This window comes from Ziziphus jujuba, chromosome 11 (assembly GCF_031755915.1).
Source record: "Ziziphus jujuba cultivar Dongzao chromosome 11, ASM3175591v1".
NCBI lineage: Eukaryota > Viridiplantae > Streptophyta > Magnoliopsida > Rosales > Rhamnaceae > Ziziphus > Ziziphus jujuba.
In genome coordinates, this window is record NC_083389.1 from 16,310,228 (window position 1) to 16,331,563 (window position 21,336).

General features: G+C 30.0%; 3 protein-coding genes across 4 annotated transcripts; 2 read left to right on the plus strand and 1 right to left on the minus strand.

The window, feature by feature from the left end:
- The first annotated feature begins 2,966 nt into the window (after positions 1-2,966).
- On the plus strand, positions 2,967-4,362 carry LOC125419630 (desmethylxanthohumol 6'-O-methyltransferase-like). The gene is made up of 2 exons (XM_048465952.2): positions 2,967-3,774; positions 3,841-4,362. The coding sequence occupies exons 1-2, from the start codon at positions 3,016-3,018 to the stop codon at positions 4,135-4,137; spliced, it is 1,056 nt and encodes a 351-aa protein (XP_048321909.2). The 5' UTR covers positions 2,967-3,015; the 3' UTR covers positions 4,138-4,362.
- A 2,774-nt stretch (positions 4,363-7,136) lies between these two features.
- Positions 7,137-12,262, plus strand: LOC107432838 (NADP-dependent malic enzyme). The gene is made up of 19 exons (XM_048465513.2): positions 7,137-7,670; positions 8,240-8,360; positions 8,499-8,573; positions 8,700-8,851; positions 8,937-9,042; positions 9,171-9,236; positions 9,318-9,413; positions 9,517-9,588; positions 9,687-9,770; positions 9,948-10,046; positions 10,328-10,375; positions 10,495-10,548; positions 10,622-10,720; positions 10,808-10,897; positions 11,045-11,122; positions 11,238-11,312; positions 11,405-11,495; positions 11,763-11,891; positions 11,984-12,262. Exons 1-19 carry the CDS (start codon positions 7,519-7,521, stop codon positions 12,070-12,072), a joined length of 1,776 nt encoding a protein of 591 aa, XP_048321470.2. The 5' UTR covers positions 7,137-7,518; the 3' UTR covers positions 12,073-12,262.
- A 1,384-nt stretch (positions 12,263-13,646) lies between these two features.
- Positions 13,647-18,590, minus strand: LOC107432837 (2-oxoglutarate-Fe(II) type oxidoreductase hxnY). 2 transcript variants are annotated; one of them, XM_016044040.4, is made up of 11 exons: positions 18,327-18,590; positions 18,067-18,262; positions 17,852-17,950; positions 17,640-17,691; positions 17,392-17,513; positions 17,207-17,319; positions 17,055-17,113; positions 16,443-16,499; positions 15,908-15,953; positions 14,978-15,057; positions 13,647-14,067 (listed from the first exon to the last, which is right to left on the minus strand). In XM_016044040.4, exons 1-11 carry the CDS (start codon positions 18,432-18,434, stop codon positions 13,983-13,985), a joined length of 1,017 nt encoding a protein of 338 aa, XP_015899526.3. In that variant the 5' UTR covers positions 18,435-18,590; the 3' UTR covers positions 13,647-13,982. The 2 variants fall into 2 exon arrangements, with proteins under 2 accessions (XP_015899526.3, XP_015899527.3); XM_016044041.4 differs by having other exon boundaries at positions 17,207-17,307; positions 18,327-18,589.
- Positions 18,591-21,336: the final 2,746 nt, after the last annotated feature.

Consider the following 21,336-nt stretch of genomic DNA (forward strand, 5'->3'; position numbering starts at 1 on the left):
CTGTTTATTTACATATCATAAATTGCAATTCACATTTCTATTAAAAATGCTAATATCTTATTAATTTTAGTCCAACTTGGTACATATTAACAGCTTTGATTGAGTGTGGATTGAAACCTGATTTTATTTTCAAATTGGTAAAGTTGTTAATGTATTTGCTTGTATATTTGGCATTTTTGTTATTAGTTTTTAATTTGTTGAATCAACTAACAAGTTTCCTTTGCACAATGTCTTTTCAATTTTTGAAAGAAAAGACACCATTCATGCGGTATAATAGTTTTGGGACAACAAATATTCAATTTACGACCAAAATAAATTACAACCACACGGTATAATAAAACTTGTCTGACTAATATGGTACTAACGTGAAAATAAAAAACTGAAAAATATATATATTATTCCTAATATAACCCTTACTTTATTGGAACGCCAGCATCATTGGTGTAACAAAAGCAACGGAAAAAAAAGCCTCAACATGGAAAGAGTATAGAAGCCGATGTTAGGCTCCATGATTTTTTTTTTTTAATTCAGAAAAAAAATAAAAAATAAAAAAATAAACTAGACGCCTTTAACCGTGCATTAGTCCACCTGTTAGATTGAAGGAAAATAGAAAATAATAATAATAATAAAACATATGTGAATAAAAATCTATCAAATGATTCTATTTAATTACAGAAAATAAATAATTAAAAGGTTGCTAATACTTTCAAGATTTAAAGGACCTTAATTGGAATTCAAATAAGACAGAATGGTAGAAAATTAAATAACCTTCTAAAAGAGATTAAATAACTAAAACCAAAAGATATTACAGAAACTAAAAAACAACTAACAAAATCTTTGTAAAAGAAAACATCTAGCAATCTCTTTTTTTTTTTTTTTTTTTGTCTGTGGATGTTACAATTGGAAGAGGGGATTTTATCCAAATTAAAGTTTATACCCTTAATCCAGAAGTCTATTTTTATCACTAGACCAAAGGTTTAAGAGCCAAGAGGCTTCAAAACAGTGGTGCATAGGAAAAAATATATAGGAACATTATTTTAGATTTTGTTAGAAATTAAATAATCGAAATAAATTAAAAACTAGAAAAAAAAATTATATAAATGCACATAGCGAGCTTAGCCTATTTCAGTCAAACTTGACACGTAAAAGGAGTAAATTAAAAAAACTGCTTTTAGTTTCGAAAAGAATAAATTGTTTGGGAAAATTGCATTTAATTTTGGCCATGAAATTTTAGTTTTAGCAATCTCGACTATGAGATTTCAAAATTAATACAAATAGATCTAATTCTTAACAGTAACGATTAAGTTTAACAGCTAACATTACCATGATATTATGTGAGATCATAATTTAATTTTATAAAAAAAAATATTTTAAAAAAAATTAAAAAATACAATTTTTATTTTTCATTTTATATTTATCGTTTTCTATTTGAAAAATTGTATCCATTCTTTTTTTTTTATTTAAATAAGAACACCCATAAATCAGAATTGAATATTTTGGACTAAAATTAGATAAAAAATAAAAATTTAAATAAAATTAAAATTTTTTATCTATTCAAAACAATTTTATTATATTAATAATAAAATAATTTTTTATACCTAAACCAAAAAAATATTATACCAAAACTTAAGAAATAAAAAAAATGCATTTTTTTAATTTTAATTTATGGTTTTTTATTTGAAAAGTTATATTCATTTGATCAAAAATTAAAAATAATTTTTATACCCAAACCAAATAAAAAAATTATACCAAAATAGTAAAATGAAAATAAGATAAAAAAAATTTAAAAATAAAAATAGTAATACAGTTGTTATTTTTTCATTTTATACCTTATGGTTTTTTGTTTGAAAAATTGTATGCATTTCTTTTATTAATTTAAATTATAATACTCACAATCAATAATTAAATATTTTTATACCTAAAATTAAATAAAAATAAAAATAAAAATTTATTTTTATTGCAGTTAAAAGTCAAAATAACTAGACCGAAATGCCAAAATAAAAATAGAGACCAAAAATGGAAAAATTAATTAAAATGGACAGAAATGGAAAAATTAATTAAAATGGACAGAAATGGAAAAATTTTACAAAAAATGGTAAAATGGCCTCCATTTTATTTTTACGGTCTAATTTGTATTTTTCCATTTTTGAATTTCTTTTTTGGTCTAATTTCCATTTTTCCATTTTTGGACTTCAATTTTGTTCATAAAATGGTCTCATTTTTTTTGAATTTTTTTAAAAGCATTTTTTTAAAAAATTTGGTCTAATGATTTTTAATTTTTGGCCTAGTAAAATTATTTTTATTAGATCAAAAATTCTAATATTATTTTACTTTCTATTTTTTGAATTATTTTAAATCCAAAAATATTTAATTATGATTGTGGGAATTTTAATTTAAATAAAAAAGGGAATGAGTACAATTTTTCAAATAAAAAACCATAATATTTTTTAATAAATCATATTTATTTTTCAATTTTTGTCTAATTTTTATTTTTTGGGGGCATAAAAAAAGTTATTTTTAATTTTTGGTCTAGTAAAATTATTTTTATAAAATTCAAATTTCATTTCACTTTTATTTTTATATAATTTTAAGTCGAAAATATTTAATTATAATTGTAGATATTTTAATTTAAATAAAAATAGAATGGATATAATTTTCTAAATAAAAAACTATAAATATAAAATGGAAAAATAACAAATATATTTTTTCAAAAATTTTAATTTTTTAAAAAACATTATTATTTTTGAAAATTAAATTATGACATCAGCATGAGTGAATTTATTTGCACATATCTAAGATGATTTTTTTGGTCATATCTAAGATGATTTTTTTGGTCATATCTAAGATGATTGTAAGTAGGATAAAACTAAAATAAGCAAAAGGTTCCTAACACTACCCCTCGTGGAAATTGTATATATACTGTAATTCACAATAAACTTTTTCACATTACTCCCGTGTCTTGAAATCTTAGCCAAAGCAATAATAAATAAAAACAAAAAAGCCAAAAAAAAAAAAATGGAAAGAGTAGAAGTTGATCGATCAATAATAGGCCAAGCAGAAATTTGGCAGCAAATGTGTGCCTTCACAAGCTCCATGCTTTTGAAATGTGCAGTAGAGCTTCGCATTGCTGACATTATACACTCCCATGGTAGTCCAATCACTTTGTCACAAATAGCTTCGGGTATTACCGATTCTTCATCTCCAAATATCTTCTACCTCGAACGTATTATGAGATTTCTAGTCTTCAAAAATATTTTCACGGCGAATCGCCCTTCGGACGGTGGTGAAACATTATATGGTCTCACACATCAATCTAGATCGATATTATGGGACTCAAAACCAAGCCTCGTCCCATTCATATTGTTCCAAAATTATCCAATGATGATTCACTCATGGCATTATCTTAGCCAATGTGTGAAAGATGGTGGACTTGCATTTAAGAGGGCCAACGGTTGTGAAATTTGGGAGTTCATGTCCAAAAATCAAGAGTTCAACAACTTGTTCAATAGTGCAATGGCAGCCACAGTTCCAATTCTGGTGGATGTGTTTTTGCCAGCATATGAAGATGAGCTTAGTAAGATAGGATCTTTGGTGGACATTGGAGGTGGAACTGGAGGACTTATGCATGAGATTGTGAAATCCCATCCACAAATCAAAGGCATCAACTTCGATCTTCCACATGTCATTGCCACAGCTCCTGTCCATGAAGGTGTCACTCACATTGGAGGCAATATGTTTGAGATTGTTCCTAGTGCAGATGCTGTTTTGCTTAAGGTAATAATTAATTTCTATTATTGTTTTTTGGTTGAGAAACAAAAATTAATTATATTTTTATTGCAGACCGTACTACATGATTGGGGTGATGAAGAATGTGTGAGAATTTTGAAAAATTGTCGAAATGCAATACCTGAAAATACTGGAAAAGTTATTATTGTGGATATTGTTCTTGACGAGGAAGATGATAATATATTCAAGGAATCGCAAATCATGATAGATATAACGCTGATGATATTTACAACCGGAAAAGAGAGAACAGAGGTGCAATGGAAGAAGCTGTTGGAGGAAGGAGGTTTTCCTCGTTACAAAATTATTAAACTTCCAGCCAGAGAATGCATTATTGAGGCCTATCCAATATGACAACATTTGTTATCAAATTACATAAATTTTATTCTACTGCTGCAATGTTGCCCATCTTATCTTTAAGCGTAGGCAATATTTCACTGATAAAAAATTGATTATTTCCATATGAATTACATCTAATTAAACACATCAATTGAACAGTATAAGATGTTCAATGTTGCCCACTAAAATATTCGTGCAAAAATAATAAACCTCTAGTATTTAAAAACATCATGTACTTTGGAGCTGTTTTCATGTGTCAATGCACATGTATTTGTTAATTTGTTTGTTTGTTTTTTGTTTTTTCAAATAAAAATCTCTAAAAAGCGAATTACTGTACCATTTCTTTGATATTGGACTGCAGATTAGCCATGGTATTGCGTTGGCCTTGCGATCAACAGGTAGCTTTCATTAGTCCAATTTTATCAAAGTAATTATATGACATAAATTTTTCATTAATCCGACTTTACCAAAATAATTATAATTTTAATATTTGATCTATTATAATTCATAAGATAGTAAGAACACAATATGTAAGTCTAGAAAATAGTAATTAAGAACTCGGTCACGAGGCGTTGAGCGGTCAGGCAAAGACATATTCCGACACCAAGATATGAGAGTGTTTGAACTTGGTGAAATTGCATGCAGTATGCATATAAGAGTGTGTAAAAATAATTGTCCTCATAGACTTTTCTAATGGAGTTTTTATATTTATATATATACATATTTTAATTTGGCCAAGCTTTTCTAATAGAGTTTGAATATAAATAAAATATCTATGTTTAAGTCCAAAAGTCATATTATTATTATTATTATTATTATTTTGGGATTGAACCAAGTCCAAAAAAGTTTTTAACTTTTAAAGTTGGATTCTTATCTTTCTTTTTACTATTTTCGCTTTCTTTTTCCTTTTTCTTTTAAGAAAAGACAAAACGAAAAAGTATTTGTTTTTTTATGGGTAATGTATATCTTATGTAATCATTTTCATAAGACTTTGCGTGTAGGAAGGGTCCAATAATTAGCCCCCACCTTGCCCAAACTGTCCACATAATTTATAATATACAAAAAAAATTAAAAATTTAAAGCTTTATCGAAAGTTTGTCGTGGAATTGTTTTGAAAAGCATCTGAACAGGATGACATTTATAGAGATATTTTGTAGTGCAAATTTTCTTTTTTTCTTTTTTTTTTTGTTGTGTATATGTTTGTAAAAATGATAGTTTTAAAAAAAAAAATTATCCTTTATGTAATAATATTAACAAAAACTTTTATCATAGAACAATTCAATATTTATATACGCGGGAGGCGTAAGCATCCAAATGTCCGTATTATAATTCTCAAAATGCCCAACATTGTCGATATTTTATAAATAACTGATTTTTTTTCTTTTTCATTTTGGTTATAAATTAATTAATATTCAAGTTGGACCAAGGAAATGAAGCTTGGTGGTTTTATAGTCTTTTTCTTTTTTCTTTTTTCTTTTTTGGGTCTGAGTTCAAAAGAACTTAAAGAACTATTCTTGTAACTATGGAAATCCTAATTAAATTGAAAGCTCTAAATTCCTATTATCTTCCATATTATATATATATATATATGTTTAATTCAACAAAATTAAAAAAAGAAAAAATGTAGCTTTAAATCTCATGATTATTATGCAAATGTTTCTATAAAATTTTGATAATGTTAGTCCAATTTTAATAAATTTGAAATAGTTAATAATACATGTTTAGAAAATATATTAAAAAACAATAAAAAAAAATGAACATGAGAGGGACAACTGAATTAGAACTGAACTAAAAAACATATAAAAATATGAAGACCGCGTGGCTGGTGGTGGTGGACCGTGGATATTCCAAAATTTATGCTCTAAAATATTTGGAGCAGCCTCTGTTGGGTGGAAGTGGGGACCACCACAGTCAATGAGAATTTTTTTTTTTTTTTCCTTTTTTGAGATAATGAAAAGAGACATTCAAGATTAACATTGTAGCTTTTTTTTTTTTTTTTTTTTTTTCTTTAGCTAGAAGAAAATAATGAAATAGCTAATTAAGAGGCCAAAAAAAAAAAAATTGATGAATATCTGAAAAACCATGTATTACAAAATTACAACATAACAAAGTCCATCATTTCTTAGATAACCATACATAACAACTTTCAGATTTGGATTTCCATCATACCTAATGAATGTCTAAAATTCTAATCTCCACCCATCTAAAAGAAATTAGTTATAAAAAGTTACAATATATATATATATATATATATATATATAAATTCACCTAATGGTTAAAATTAATTATCATAAATATTTTTTTTTTACTTTCAAGGGTAAAATTAGGTGGTAAAACCACTATAAATAATTTAGAGTTGAGGTAAAATCTTCTCCCAAGATTATAATTTTTTTTTTTTAAAAAAAAATTCAATTGTCAACTGTACTATTTTCATGCATGAGTGGCAGGTGTGAAGCTGCAGACATAGAAACGTGGAAGCTGGTTTAGTTTAACCACAGTAAGCCAAAGGAGACAGCCTCCACCTCATTCTGTGTCGGAGAATACACGTCCATTATCCATATATGAATATGAATTGTATGAATGCATAATACTATAATATACTCACCAAAAACAAAAAAAAATGAATATTATAATATAATCCAATGTACCTAAAAACCCAACAATTTTTTTTTCCCGCAATCATCTCTCCTCAATAGCCGCCACACACATGTTAAATATTTTAATGTTTATTTTTTATACAGTTGTCTTATAAATAGTGCATATTCTTTTCTATAATGTGCGCCTTTAACGTGAAACAGTATGTTTGCGGGTATTCTCAGATCACACCGAGAGCGACAAACACTGTTTTATCGGAAAATTAGTATTTTATATATATATATATATGTATAAATGTGTAATACCATGAATTATGAAACAGGATGATTAATAAACACAACTAGTGCATTCCATGTGCAACCATTACTTTAAAAAAAAAAAGAAAAAAAAAAGGGACGAAATGAAAAGAAAAAAAAATAAAAATAAAAAAAACCAAAAAGGCAAGGTGTGTGAGTCGAGAATGAATTGGTTAGAATTCAATATCTATCTGTAAAATAAAAATATAAAAAATATCCATGTCGATAATGTGGTGAGTTGGTCAAGTTGATGTATTACAAGTCTCAATTTACAAATGGACAGTGACACCGACTCTAATTTCCGATTTGATTTATTTCGTATTATATGAACTAAACTTAATTTTTCTCTTACTCTGTCCACACCAAGACACACGGAGATATTCTGTGTTTCTTCTTCTTCTTCTTCTTCTTCTTCTTCTTCTTCTACAGCTTTGTGTTTTCATTAGTAGTAGTGGTAGTACAGCAGTAGTAGTGGTTCAGAGTTGAGACTCTGGTTGATCAGGATATGGAGAGCACGTTGAAAGACATAAGGGATGGCGCTTCAGTACTCGACATGGACCCCACATCCACCATCGATGGCGGTGTTGAGGACGTCTACGGTGAGGATCGTGCCACCGAGGACCAGCTCGTCACCCCCTGGACTTTCTCTGTTGCTAGGTCGATCTTCAAAACACCCCCCAACACACCTCTCTGCTTTCTCTCTTTGCTTACTATTGTCTCTCTGATGATTCTTCTTCTTTTTTATTTTCTTTATTTTAAATTCTTTTGTGGGTCACTGCCAAAAAAAAAAAAAGTACATATTCTGATTATTAATGCAGGTGAAGTGTCCGGATTCCCAATATAGTCACTATGCATGGACTGTTTTTCGTTTCTGTTCTTGATTCTGATTCTGAATAAAGGGACTGGAAAAGTACATGTTTTGAGGGAGTTGACTAATGCTTTAGTCAAAGATTTATTGTTTTTCTTTAATTGATTCATGATCTCCATGTTTCTACTTAATCTGTTTTTTTTTTTTTTTTTTTTAATGCTTACTTCTTGATTTAATGCATTTCTGATCTGGGTTACCTTCAGATTCTTGAACCCATTTCAGTTTGACCCCAATTAACTAACTAGTACTTACTGTACCAACAAAATAAGTGAAATATAGATTCATTGTTCAAGATGGTAGATGATGATCTCAGATTGCTGGTTATATTTTTCCAATTTGGGTAAATTTTGTGGTACAGTGGATATTCATTGCTGAGAGATCCACAATACAACAAAGGGCTTGCTTTCACTCTTAAGGAGAGAGACACCCATTACTTGAGGGGTCTTCTGCCACCAGCTGTTGTGACTCAAGATCTTCAGGTTGCATTTATGATAAATACCTAAAAAAGTTCATTTTCTTCTTTTTAATTAGAATGTTAATAAAATTTACAAGTTAGAACAACTATAAAAGGTGACTTAATATTGTTGGCCTTGTTTCTTCTGAATGCTACTAAATAGGTGAGGAAGTTGATGAACAGTATCCGACAATATGAGGTTCCGCTGCAAAAATATATTGCCATGATGGAACTTCAGGTAGATTCTCAACTTGTTGCATTGATTTGTTTAAAAGACAAATGTACTTTTGTTAGTCTTTATGTACTGCTAGCTGAATTGAAGAGGTGGTGGATTATATTTGATTTTTTATGTTTCTGTTTACAGGAGAGAAATGAAAGGCTATTCTACAAAGTTCTTATTGATAATGTTGAGGAGTTGCTACCGGTTGTCTATACTCCTACTGTCGGCGAGGCTTGCCAGAAATATGGGAGCATTTTCAAGCGACCTCAGGGTCTTTATATAAGTTTGAATGAGAAGTGTGTATATTTCTTTTGCACTGTGAATTTGCACAATTTTAAGAGTTTAGTTCTTGATGACACAAGAAATTCTTGGCTTTGGCAGGGGAAAAATTCTGGAGGTATTGAAGAATTGGCCAGAAAGGAGCATTCAAGTTATTGTTGTGACTGACGGTGAGCGAATTTTGGGACTTGGTGACCTTGGTTGTCAGGTAATTCTTGTGGGAATTATTTACTTTGATTTTTTTTTTTCACTTTTTTTAACTGACAGTTAGAAATTATATTAATGAAACTAGAAATGTGAACGGGCCCTCACATGACAGTTTTGAAAATGTTTTAGGGAATGGGGATTCCTGTGGGGAAATTGTCTTTGTACACAGCACTTGGAGGGGTTCGTCCATCAGCTGTAAGCACTTGGAGACTAATTCTAGCTTTATTGCTTCCTTTATCCAGTCGTGACAATAATTTATTGGATTTTGTTTTGTAGTGTTTGCCTATAACCATTGATGTGGGAACAAACAATGAGCAGTTGTTGAAGGATGAGTTCTACATTGGTCTTAGACAAAGGAGGGCAACTGGGCAGGTTTCATAATTTCTGTTGCATCTTACTCAAGTTTTAGGTGCACAAATTTGACATAAAATATAATTTTACTTCAATTTTTAAGACTATTTGGGAATATTTCCAGGAATATGCTGAACTTCTACACGAATTCATGACTGCTGTCAAGCAAAATTACGGGGAAAAAGTTCTTGTTCAGGTTACATATGAGTTCAATTCCATCCTCGATTCAGAAGTTTTCTACAGTATGCCATGTATTTCTAATATTTTGAAATTGCTTTTTTGGTAAACTTGCAGTTCGAAGATTTTGCAAACCACAATGCCTTTGAGTTGCTAGCAAAATATGGGACTACACATCTTGTCTTGAACGATGACATACAGGTATGGACTAGACTGCTATTGGAGTTTGTATTTGTTAATTATTGACTTGATATAACTAGCTGAATGAATCAACAGTTTAAGTTTTTGGGATTGTTGGTATCATAAGAGAAGTTGTAAGGACCTTTTAAGATTGGTTTTCACTCCTAAATTTTAGAATAATGTATCCTTTTGTTGCAGGGGACAGCAGCTGTTGTTCTTGCAGGAGTTGTTGCAGCGTTAAAGTTGATTGGTGGTAGCCTTGCTGACCACAAATTCTTATTCCTTGGTGCTGGGGAAGTAAGGCTGATCCCTCTCCTTGTTCTCTTTCTTTCTTTATTGCTGCTTGTTTTATGAACCAGAGAAAATCATAAGTTGAATAAATTTGGTTAATGATTATGAAAATATGAACTTGAACTAAAAGTTCTTGAATGTTGCTTTTTAAAGCATGTGTCCTTGATTCCATATATGCTTTTGAGTATCTGCTTGACCTTTATTTCTTTTTCTTTTCTAGATGTCGTGAGTTAAAAGTCTCAGGTGATAATTTACTTGTATCTAACTTGTATGTTTTGTCATTATAGGCTGGGACTGGTATAGCAGAGCTAATAGCTCTTGAAATTTCGAAACGGGTATAAACATTTTGTTTCCATATTTATATGATCTATGGCTTTTGTTCTTATTGTCCTATATATGGAGTTCTTCTTAGCTTCATATTAGATTATTCATCAAGTTCATTTGTCTCTTGTAGACAAAAACTCCTGTGGAAGAGACGCGTAAGAAGATCTGGCTTGTGGATTCAAAGGTACTAAACCAAAAAACTTCTATTTTGATTTGTCTCCTGTTCATACTTCATAATGCATGTTATTATCTTTCAGGGATTGATTGTTAACTCTCGCAAAGATTCACTTCAACACTTCAAGAAGCCTTGGGCTCATGAACATGAACCTGTCAAGGACCTCCTAGGTGCTGTCAAGGTATGATCTATGAATCTTCAGTTGAGTTCAAATGCATAAATTTTATATAGTTTTTTGTTTTCATATTGAGATACCATATTTTTCCAGGCAATTAAACCAACAGTTCTGATTGGATCATCTGGGGTTGGTAGGACATTTACGAAGGAAGTGGTCGAGGCCATGGCCTCCTACAATGAGGTACTGCTTCCCCATTATTCTTTCCTCTGTTTTTCCCTCTGTTTCTCAATCTCTTCACGTTGAGTGAACAAATGTTCCTAATATTTGTGAGTGAACAAATATTTCTCATATTTGTTGTTGAAATTTTTGTAAATGAATGACATGCAGAAACCTCTCATTTTAGCACTCTCCAACCCGACCTCACAGTCTGAATGTACCGCTGAAGAAGCATACACTTGGACTAAGGTTTGTAGCATTTACATAATCTATCTGCCTAATTAAGGATTTTCTGTTAGAACACATATATATTCCTGTAAATCAAACTTTCATTTACTTTTGTGGTTTTGTTTTCCGTTTGAAGGGTCGTGCAATTTTCGCAAGCGGAAGTCCATTCGATCCAGTTGAATACAATGGGAAAGTCTATGTACCAGGACAGGTTATACAAATATGTTGCTTTAGCATGAAATCCTACTTAAATATATAGGTTGAATATCAAAGTAACCTGTATGCTTTTTCTATTCAATTCAGTCCAACAATGCTTACATTTTCCCTGGAATTGGTCTGGGTTTGGTCATCTCTGGAGCAATCCGAGTGCATGATGATATGCTGCTGGCAGCCTGTAAGTGTGCAACTTATATAATATATTATACATATATATAATTACAATTATAATAATCCTAAACTCTTCTCCATGCTGAACTACTCATTTATACCATCTCTTTTCTTATAAAAGAATGAGTTCCACAACTGGATAGCCTCCTTTGAATCTTGTGAATTGACTGGGATTTCAACTTCATTACGAAACACCAACTGATATAGAGAGTTTCCGTGGTTGCAAAGAACTAACTTTTCTTTTCTTTTTGTTGGGGGCATCTCCGATAAATAGCGGAAGCCTTGGCTACACAGGTCACACAGGAGAATTATGACAAGGGTCTGATTTACCCACCATTTTCTAACATCAGAAAAATTTCTGCTCATATAGCTGCTAATGTTGCTGCTAAAGCATATGAGCTTGGTAAGTGTTTCTTTTCCAAGAATCCCGGCAAAAATGATATTCTAATTATCGTAATATGTTCAGAATTAATATAATCTTTACGTATTTTGTAGGTGTGGCTACTCGCCTCCCTCGTCCGAAGAACCTTGTAAAGTGTGCTGAGAGTAGCATGTACACTCCTACCTACCGAGGCTACCGGTAAACAGTCCAGTGGTTCCTGCCTTTGTTGTGGAGCTTTGTATCAATCTACATCTTTTTAAGCATAAGAATAAGAAGTATAACTGTAATGTTTTATAAGTTGTGTGTTCTATCTAATATCCAAGCGAGCATAATGCTTAGAATTTGAGTTTGTCAATTCAAATCAATGCCAATAAATATAATGTTGTGCAGTATCTTAATTCTATTACTCTGCTGCCCTGCCTCCTCCTAGATGCATCCAATGGGTTTTGCATCGAGTTAAAACAGAAGCATTTCATATTTTAAGTCCATCAATTCTAAATTTATTTATTTTTTTGAAGTTTACTCTGAATTATATAGATATATATCAAGCCAAACACATTTTAAAAAACCAGGGCAATAACATTTTGTTAAATTATTATGAATCCCAAAAGTTTGAAATCGATAAAAAATGGTTCTGATGACATTCATTATAAAACATTGTTTAGCTAGCTTAGTCAAAGAATGGATGACCATAATCCATAATAATAGTTTCCACTAGTAACTAGGAACGAGTTCATGTACTGTTTCTCAAGTTTTTATTTATTAATTTTTCTTAAATAGTTAAATAAATAAGCATGATTCCTTGCTTCTTCTTCTTCTTTTTTTTTTTCCCCCCCCTGGTCCACCCAAAAAGTGTCATTGATAAGGACTAATAATGGCAGCAGAGAAAGGACTCACCAAAACATAGTGTAACATTCTTAAATGCAAGGGTCTAAAAAAATCATTCATCATTTATCTTTGCGTGATTGAATTGCTCAATTATTCAAAAAGCACTTTTTATTCGAAAACACTTTTTGAAAAAACGCCGTTAGTTTACCTTTCCTTTTTTCTATTTTTTTCTTTTTTTTTCATGATTAGAAGTTATGTCTACTTGTTTTTACCAAAACGTTTTTGTTTGCTTGAACATTCTCGGTGGAAAGTCATTAAAGATGAAGATGACTTAGCAAAAGTTAAGACCCTTTCCTTGTACCATCCAACATACTTTGGAAATTTACAAAGAAAAAACAAAAAGAAAAAAAGGAAAAAAGTAGAATAAAAAGTGAATTTCACTTTCTATAATATAATGATAATAATATTTACCTTTACAGGAATAATTATTATTACTTTGCTTTAATATTACAACATTCAAAAAAATTACATAAACTAAGTAGAAAAGAAATCAATAGAACAAATAGGAAAAAGTTATACATAAAAAAGAAAATTATAATGATTTATGGAAAAATAAAATCTATTGGAGTTTGTCTAATGTTTACTTCTTTTTTTTTTTTTAAATTTTTGTTGAAATGTTATCTATTTTACCAAAAAGAAATATTCTTCTATTTTAAAGAGCATGGTGAAGAGGCTAGAGTCTTCAAAAACTATCGACCAAAAATGATCCCTTTTTTTTTTTTTTTTTTTTTTTTTTTTTGGTGGTGAAAAAGAAAAATGACTCATTTTACTGTCTCCATACAACTAGAAAATTAAGGTAATGCAGTTTTGACAGGTACAAAGTTAAAACTACAAGCAATTTTAGGAAGAGCCACCTGTTTATAAAACCAGATTACAGTAAGCAAAGGATTTGTAAAATATGTTCTTCAACAAAATTTATTAAAATTGCCAAGTTGTTACACATCTACACTTTTGCAGAGCCACAAACTCTATATTACTATAAAAAGGAACAGTACAACTTTTGTTTCAACGTGCTAGTGAATGAAGTTGAAACTTCTGAAAACTTTCTAAACATATGAAATATGTAATACACCCTATACCTGAAAACTTGTACAATTACAACTACCTGTTGTTATATTTTTATCAGCTATCTTTGTCTGAACATGGTAGAGCTTCTTTTATTGGTTCCTGCTCTCTTCGAAGTGTATTCATCTCCAAATGCAAATTTGAGATGAGCCATTTATGTTAATGTTTGCTGTACGTATTCAGATCAGCATGTGTATCCATGTAGCGTTGACTCAGGTAATCCCGACATAAGATAGGAGGAAACCTAGCAAAACAGAGAAAAAAGGCAGAAGTGTAATGACAAAATTAGCATATCATTTGAAACACATTAGGAGTTCTTCGCTAAAAGTTAAAACTGCAGTCCATCTATACTCAGATATGTCGATGTTTATTACAGGACTCGTAGACAAAATACTTTGTGAGGTGGACAAAGATTTCTTGGAGCTGAAAGATTCCAGAGGAAGAATGAATCAAGCCTCCAGAAACTTGTATTCAATTTTGTAAAATTCATCAGCAATAGCCTTGAGGAAGAATGACAACCTGATTGAGTGGCTATTTTCAAACTGAACTCGTTTCAAACAACAGACTTCTCTAACAGTACAAATAAATATAATGATATAAAAAAGTAACATGATATCGCATCTAAATGAAACAACATTAGCTGGCTGTGAAACGACAAAACAGCGTCTCATCTGTATCAATCTAATTTGCCATAATTCCAACTTTTGAGGTCAATCTTTATCATAAAGTACATAAAAATTGTGAATATCCATATGAGCTCTAAAAATGTTTGCTCTTTCTAGTCTCTCCAACTGGTTTAAACAGCCCTCAGGACATGAGTTCTTCACCTCTTCTATCGCTATGGTCACCTAGTGTTTATACCACATTCCGCTAGGCCAACCGGGTCATTATTGATGAGTGCATACTTAGTGCTTAATAAAAAGATGTGAAAAATAGAAAGCAATTCTACATAAGTTGGAAAAAGGAATTTATAGCTGCTCAATCAAGAAGAGTAACCATAAATATCTTGAAAATTATCCTGGCGAATACCATATTCTATTTATCTCACAACAAAATGGGATTTGCTTTTGGCTGTCCACTTTTACTACTTAACCATGCTGATATAGAAACATATAGAAACATTCTTTTTTATTTTTTTAACAGAAATAACTTACTTGGGAGGATTTTTTTCTGATTTGCAGGTAGGCAAGCACTCAACGAGACATTCATGACTAGGTTCCACAAAGTAAGCAATCTGCTCCAGAAATAGGCAGAGGTAGAAAATTGATGAAAACATACAACTAGTTTCATATATAAAGGCAACACGTTTGAACCACATTGATGCCAAAGAGAGGGAAGGAAAAAAAAAATAAAAAATAAAAAACAACAACAACAACAACAAAGCAAACAGATATAAAAACAGAGATCAAAGGATTGATGCGATATCCTAAATCCAAATGTAGAATTCACATAGAGATAAATATAAATGGGATTGAAGGTATAAGAAGTCACGATTTAATTTAGCTTTCTAAGCCATCAATGAATTCAAACTGGTTTCAAGAACTCAAAGGAATAAAAACCAAAAAAAAAAAAAAGCCTTCTTTGCCATCTTTTTACTTGGAATTGAGTACGTTGTTTTAAACATTTTCTGCTGTTATAGTGATGGCGCTCAATTATGAGTACTTGTCAGGTACTCAGAAACCATTATAGAGTGTGACTAAGAAGGTTTGTTGCACAACAGAAACATCCACAAATTCAATATTGGAACAAGGAGGGAAGAAATTAATTATTCGCAAATTTCCAGTCCTAGAAACCAAAAAGGAGGTTATGATCACTGAATCTACAATTCTATTGTTAAAGAAACCAAATAAGGTTCAGCTGACAAAAGTAAAATGTCTAGTATGATCTGCGGCCTAGCTCACTGTTGGACAAGTATAATAATTAGAATACAGAATGAATAAGATTGAAGTATTATATAAATACGCAGCAGAACCTTTTGACATTGAAAACTAAATACCATCTAAAAGATACCAAAAGGCCATATAGCATTACACAGAGAGAGAGAGAGAGAGAGAGAGAGAGATGCAGAAGAGAAAGTGTCTTACAGAATATCTCTCTTGACCATTCCCCAAAACTCTGTGCAATGTGGACCTGAAAGGAAAAATAAACAGAAAATATGAGATATGCAGGAGTTAGAAAAACAAAAAACACAATCCATCGGAGATGGAATAATAGGCAGAACTAAGTAGAAATAAATAAATAAATAAATAAAAATAAATAAATAGATAAATAACTGACAACATGAGTCATGAAAGAGTTGGAAAAAAAAAATCCACAGGAGACAGAATGATAGGCTGAGAATGCAGATTGTATTTAACAAATATTATAAAAATTGCACTAGTATGTTCAAGAAAGTGGCTGGAAAAACTATAATGTACTTTAAAAAAAAAAAAAGACAATCTGAGCCATATAAATTTGCTTAGTCAGCATAACTGAAACTACAAGAAAAGATGGAACACCCTAGTATGATTTCGCCTCATAGACCATTGTGATAAATTTTAGTCAGATATTCTGAACAGAAGGAATATCATGTATGGATGAAGGACTGCAAATGAATTGTGAAGCTCAAGAAAGACGTACTTGAAAATACAGTTGCTCCAACGCTCCAGCATATCACCGAGATTCACAATAAATGCTCTGTTAAAAAATAAACAAAAAGAAGAGAACATCAACTCACAGAAAATTTTTTTAACGGACTTTGAATTAAACTTGTTAGGTTGCTTTTATTCTTTAATTCTTCAGTCTTCATATTTCAAGGTAACTTCACATGTAAACAGATGTTTTAGCTAAATAATGAACAGGTTAAGAAATGTCACTTTCTTAAGTGATTAAATGTTGCATACGTGTTCAATATTATTCTTTATCACTAGACACTGGAAGTATGTCTTTTTGATCAAGTTTCTTGCTTTTTACTCAAAAAGTTTTCTAAAACATGGTAGGGCTCCTAGAAAATCGTTATGTGAATCATTCATTTGGAAACGAGATCAAACTAAAAAACTGGATCGTAAAATTTCCAAAATACATTACAAATTAAAGGATTGCAGAAGCAAGCAAAAAGAGAATAGTCAACAAAGTGGGACAATATCCTGAAACGACCAGTATAACTATGAAACATACGAGTCAAACAGAATATATATTCCAAATCCAATACTACAATAAGTCTCATAGTCCAGATGTGGTACGATTACTGACCCTTTTAATGGTGATACATATTCCCACTTTTGAGGTTTGGCATCCTTATCTTTGCATATCTGCAACAAACGTATAGGTATTGCAATAAGTAAGTGAACAAATTACGCGGTAATGTGCATAACATATAGTTACATCTGGAGCAGTCTCCTTACTTGGAGACCTAACACCTCATCTGTTGCCAATAGAGTTATCAAACCATAGTCAGAATGAGCTCCAGCTCCAAATAATCCTTTTGAAGGATCAGAAGTGTGACCTATACCAGAAACTGCACTATTATCAGCTTATATCAGTGGTAGGGTCTCTAGTTAACTGGTGAAACTTTTAAATGTAAGTTAACCTCCATAGTGAAGCAATCGTAACGTTGCAATAGGCTCGCCTAGCATTTCAGGTTTATCAAAGAAATCAATGTCCAAATCAAGAGCAAGAGCTATGATCCTTGCAACAGCTCTAGCTACCTGCCTGAATACAGAAAAGGAATAAATCTAAAAATAAATTAATTAGTTAATACAATACACATACAAAAATTTGATACTATTTCCTTCATAATCCTATGTCAATTAATCAATCCAGAGGATGTGAACTTACAATGCCTCTTGATGAAATTTCTCCATCGTCTCCCTCCACCCAGGCAATGTATCTAAAATGAAAGCACAAAAAAATGTTTTAAAATCAATGACATGTTTTATTTTCTCAAAGACCCAAGCATTAAATAATCATAAAATACCAATCCAAGAAACAAAATTACTATTTCATTCCTAGAAAACTGCCACAAAAGCATCAGCTATAGTCGGGTTTACCTGGCTCAGGCCAAACATTTGGTCCATAGAATGGCTTTTCTGCTTCTATCTCATCTTTAGGAACCTCAACGCCTATGTAATACCCCTCCTTGTAATCTCCTATTTCACAAATTAAGAAATAAGAAAAAAAAACAAAAAAAAAACAAAAAACCCAGAAACAGAAATGGTTATAAAACTTAAATGAAAAGAAAGAAAAACTAAAAAAAACAACAAACCGTGAACTTGGTTTTCAGGATCCAGATGCTCATCAAGAACAGGGGTGTAACCCCTGTGCTTCTCGTTCCTCAAAATCTTCATTTTTTCGCTTTCTGGCAGATTGAAAAACCTCTTGCTCTGTGCAAACACATTGTCCATGAATTCCTGGCTTATTCCATGGTTCACCACGTAGAAAAACCCGCAATCCAAACACGCCTGAACCCCAGAAAACCGTTAATCCAAAAGCTTAATATGAATTTGTAAATTCACATTAAATTACCTGTTTGAGCAGAGAGACAGAGTGGTGGATATCTGGGGATGAAAGATCGATGCAGTTGAGAGCAGAGAATTTGGCAGTCTGAGCACTATCAATCATTTGGTTTTCCATTTCCAAAGGAACGGAGGAGTTAATGAATTTTTCCGAGTATGAATTGAATAGAAGCTTTTTTTTTCTCTTCTTAACAAACACGACCTTGCAAACAAAGTTTGGCGTCGCTTTCTCTCTTCTCTTTCACTCTGTTTCTTGGCTGCCATTGATTTGCATTTATATTTTTATTTATATATATATATATATTTATATATTTTTTCCTTGCTATTCATTTTTAGACCTTCCTTTTTCTTTATTTTTCTCAATATTTGCCTTCATCATGTGGATTCTTTTCGATTAGACTTCTGTTTGTCCTTACTTACATATAAATTTACCATTTTATCCCTCATTATTGTTATATGTAAATGTATATATATAATTGTTATCACGGCAAGTCGCTCTATTGTTAATATTATTCACTTTATAATATGTTGCAGAATATATTTCATCTATTATTTAATAGATGACATTTCTAATAATAACATATATATATATATATAAATAATATAAAAGTGAAATAAAATAAGTCTTTCTATTAAAGTCGGAAAAAATAATTATAATTATAAAATTAAAATTATGAGTTAAATATTTTTATTTATGCTTATAAAAACATGAGTTCGAATCATAAAAGATAAAAATTTTTTGAATAATTTGTAAAATAGATAATTTATTTAAAAAAAAAACTATAGAACCAAAATAATTAAAAAAATTCTTTCTTTCTTTTTTTCATATTTTTGATATTAGAAGTAGATGCTTTGAATTTTTGCCTTAAGAATGAGTGTCTCTGTTACTAGACCTACCTTCGGACAAAATAAGATTTTGTTATGTACATTAAATATCATATGTGGTTTAATATCCGAATTTTTCTGGGTTTTGAATTTTTTTTTTATATATATAAAGTATGGATAAGATATATATATATATATATATACACATATATATTTATTGACAATTAACCAAATTTTTGCATGGTCAAAAAAAAAATTATGCTTCAAATAGATTGTTGAATTTATTCATCTTACCTCCAAAACAAAAATGAATAAAAGTACGACATTTAAAATTCTAAAATTATAGCATTATAACTTTGTCCTAAAGTTAAATATTTTTTATTATAAATAAAATAGATTTTGATAGAATAAGGAATTTACTTACAGAAATCCAGTTCTATTAATTGAGAAAGAGTTAGGTGGTGTAGTGATCGGTAATATATGTAAAATACAAAAGATTAATGGAGAAAAAGTTTAGAGCATTTCCACTGACTATATTAATTCTGAAAATTTATTTATCACAAAAGAAAAAATATTTAGTCATTCATAAGAATTATCCAATAAATTTATCCAAAAGTTCTGTTAGATTGATATGGTTAAAAATATATATATAATAATAATAAATGCTTTCAAATATTTACTTGTCAACAATTTATTACAATTTGTTAAATAGAGCAAACTTTAAGAACGTATTTATTAAAAAAAAAAGCCACTATAAACAGTCTTCTTCTTCTTTAAAAAATAAAATATATTTTTAAATAAATTTTTTTAATATTATGATAAGTAAATAATATTGGAGATAAATAACTTTTTTGTTTAAATGAAAAGGATAGAAGGACGGTTATGTAATTTTGTCTATAGACACGTCATTAGACATTTGACTTCTACTCCAATGAATACGCTACATTGACATGTGGAAAGCAAATTCATAGAAAGTGCAAATCTCGATGCTCGAGGTTGTTTTGAGACTTTTTTATTTTCTTTTTCGATGGAACTTCTTAATGACGTGGATGATCTTTACACTTCAAAATATGCATTTAAAATTAAAAACAATATTTATATATAGATATAGACACTTGTTTGGTAAAGGAAATAAAGGTATAGCCATATAGATGTATAGCCACCAAACGAAGTGTAAATTTATTCTTTTGAAGCGGGAAAAAAAATAAAAAAACGTGAAAATTGGTAGCCACAGCAAGAAACTTAATTAATTGTTTTGGCAACTACTGAAGAAAGGATTTTGCCAAAAAATACCTACCGGTAGAAAACAAAGCCAACCCAGCATTAAGTTGACATATCTTGCTTTTTGGGTCGAGTTGCATGAACTGAAATGTTTGGCAACTTTACAAATTTCTCTTCTAGTTAACATATAAATATATACACACATTTTCTATTACCAAAAAAAAAAAATGCATATATATATATATATTGAAACATAAAAAAAAAAAAAATATATATATATATATATATATATACACACACACATATGAATTCTACATTGGACAAAACAGGACACCACTCAATGAGTGATAGCCTATTCATTACCCTCCCATGCGCATAACTATAAAATATATATCTATATATATATATATAATAATTCAACATTACATAAGGTCAATTTGATAATTTTAGTGTCACAATCTTCTTAATTAGTCATTTAATCATTTCAAACATTGCAATCTAAAAATGCATTAATAACTTATTATAAATTTAATAAAATATTAAAATTCTATTTGAATAAAATGAATAAGAAACTGCTAATAAATTTATAAATCTCAGCTATTAAAATGTTTAAAAAGCTGTTGAAAGAAGTTAATTATATGACAAAACCATGTGGTTGAACTAACGAGAAATTGCATTGTCTAATATATATACACTTCAATTTTTTACTATTGTAATAATTATTTAGTATTATTGATATTTTACAAACAATAACCTTACACATTAATGTTATCTAACTGCATCAAATTTCACTAATGAAATGACGTTAATATCTTTTGAACGGTGAAATGGCAAGTCTTGAAACTGTAAAATTTTCAAAATCGAGTGTAAAGAATTTCTTTTTCCTTTCTCTATAATCTGTAGAATATTGCTTTACAAAATCTTCTTAATTTTATATTTTTTGTCCCTTAATATTTTGCACTTTTTTTGTTATT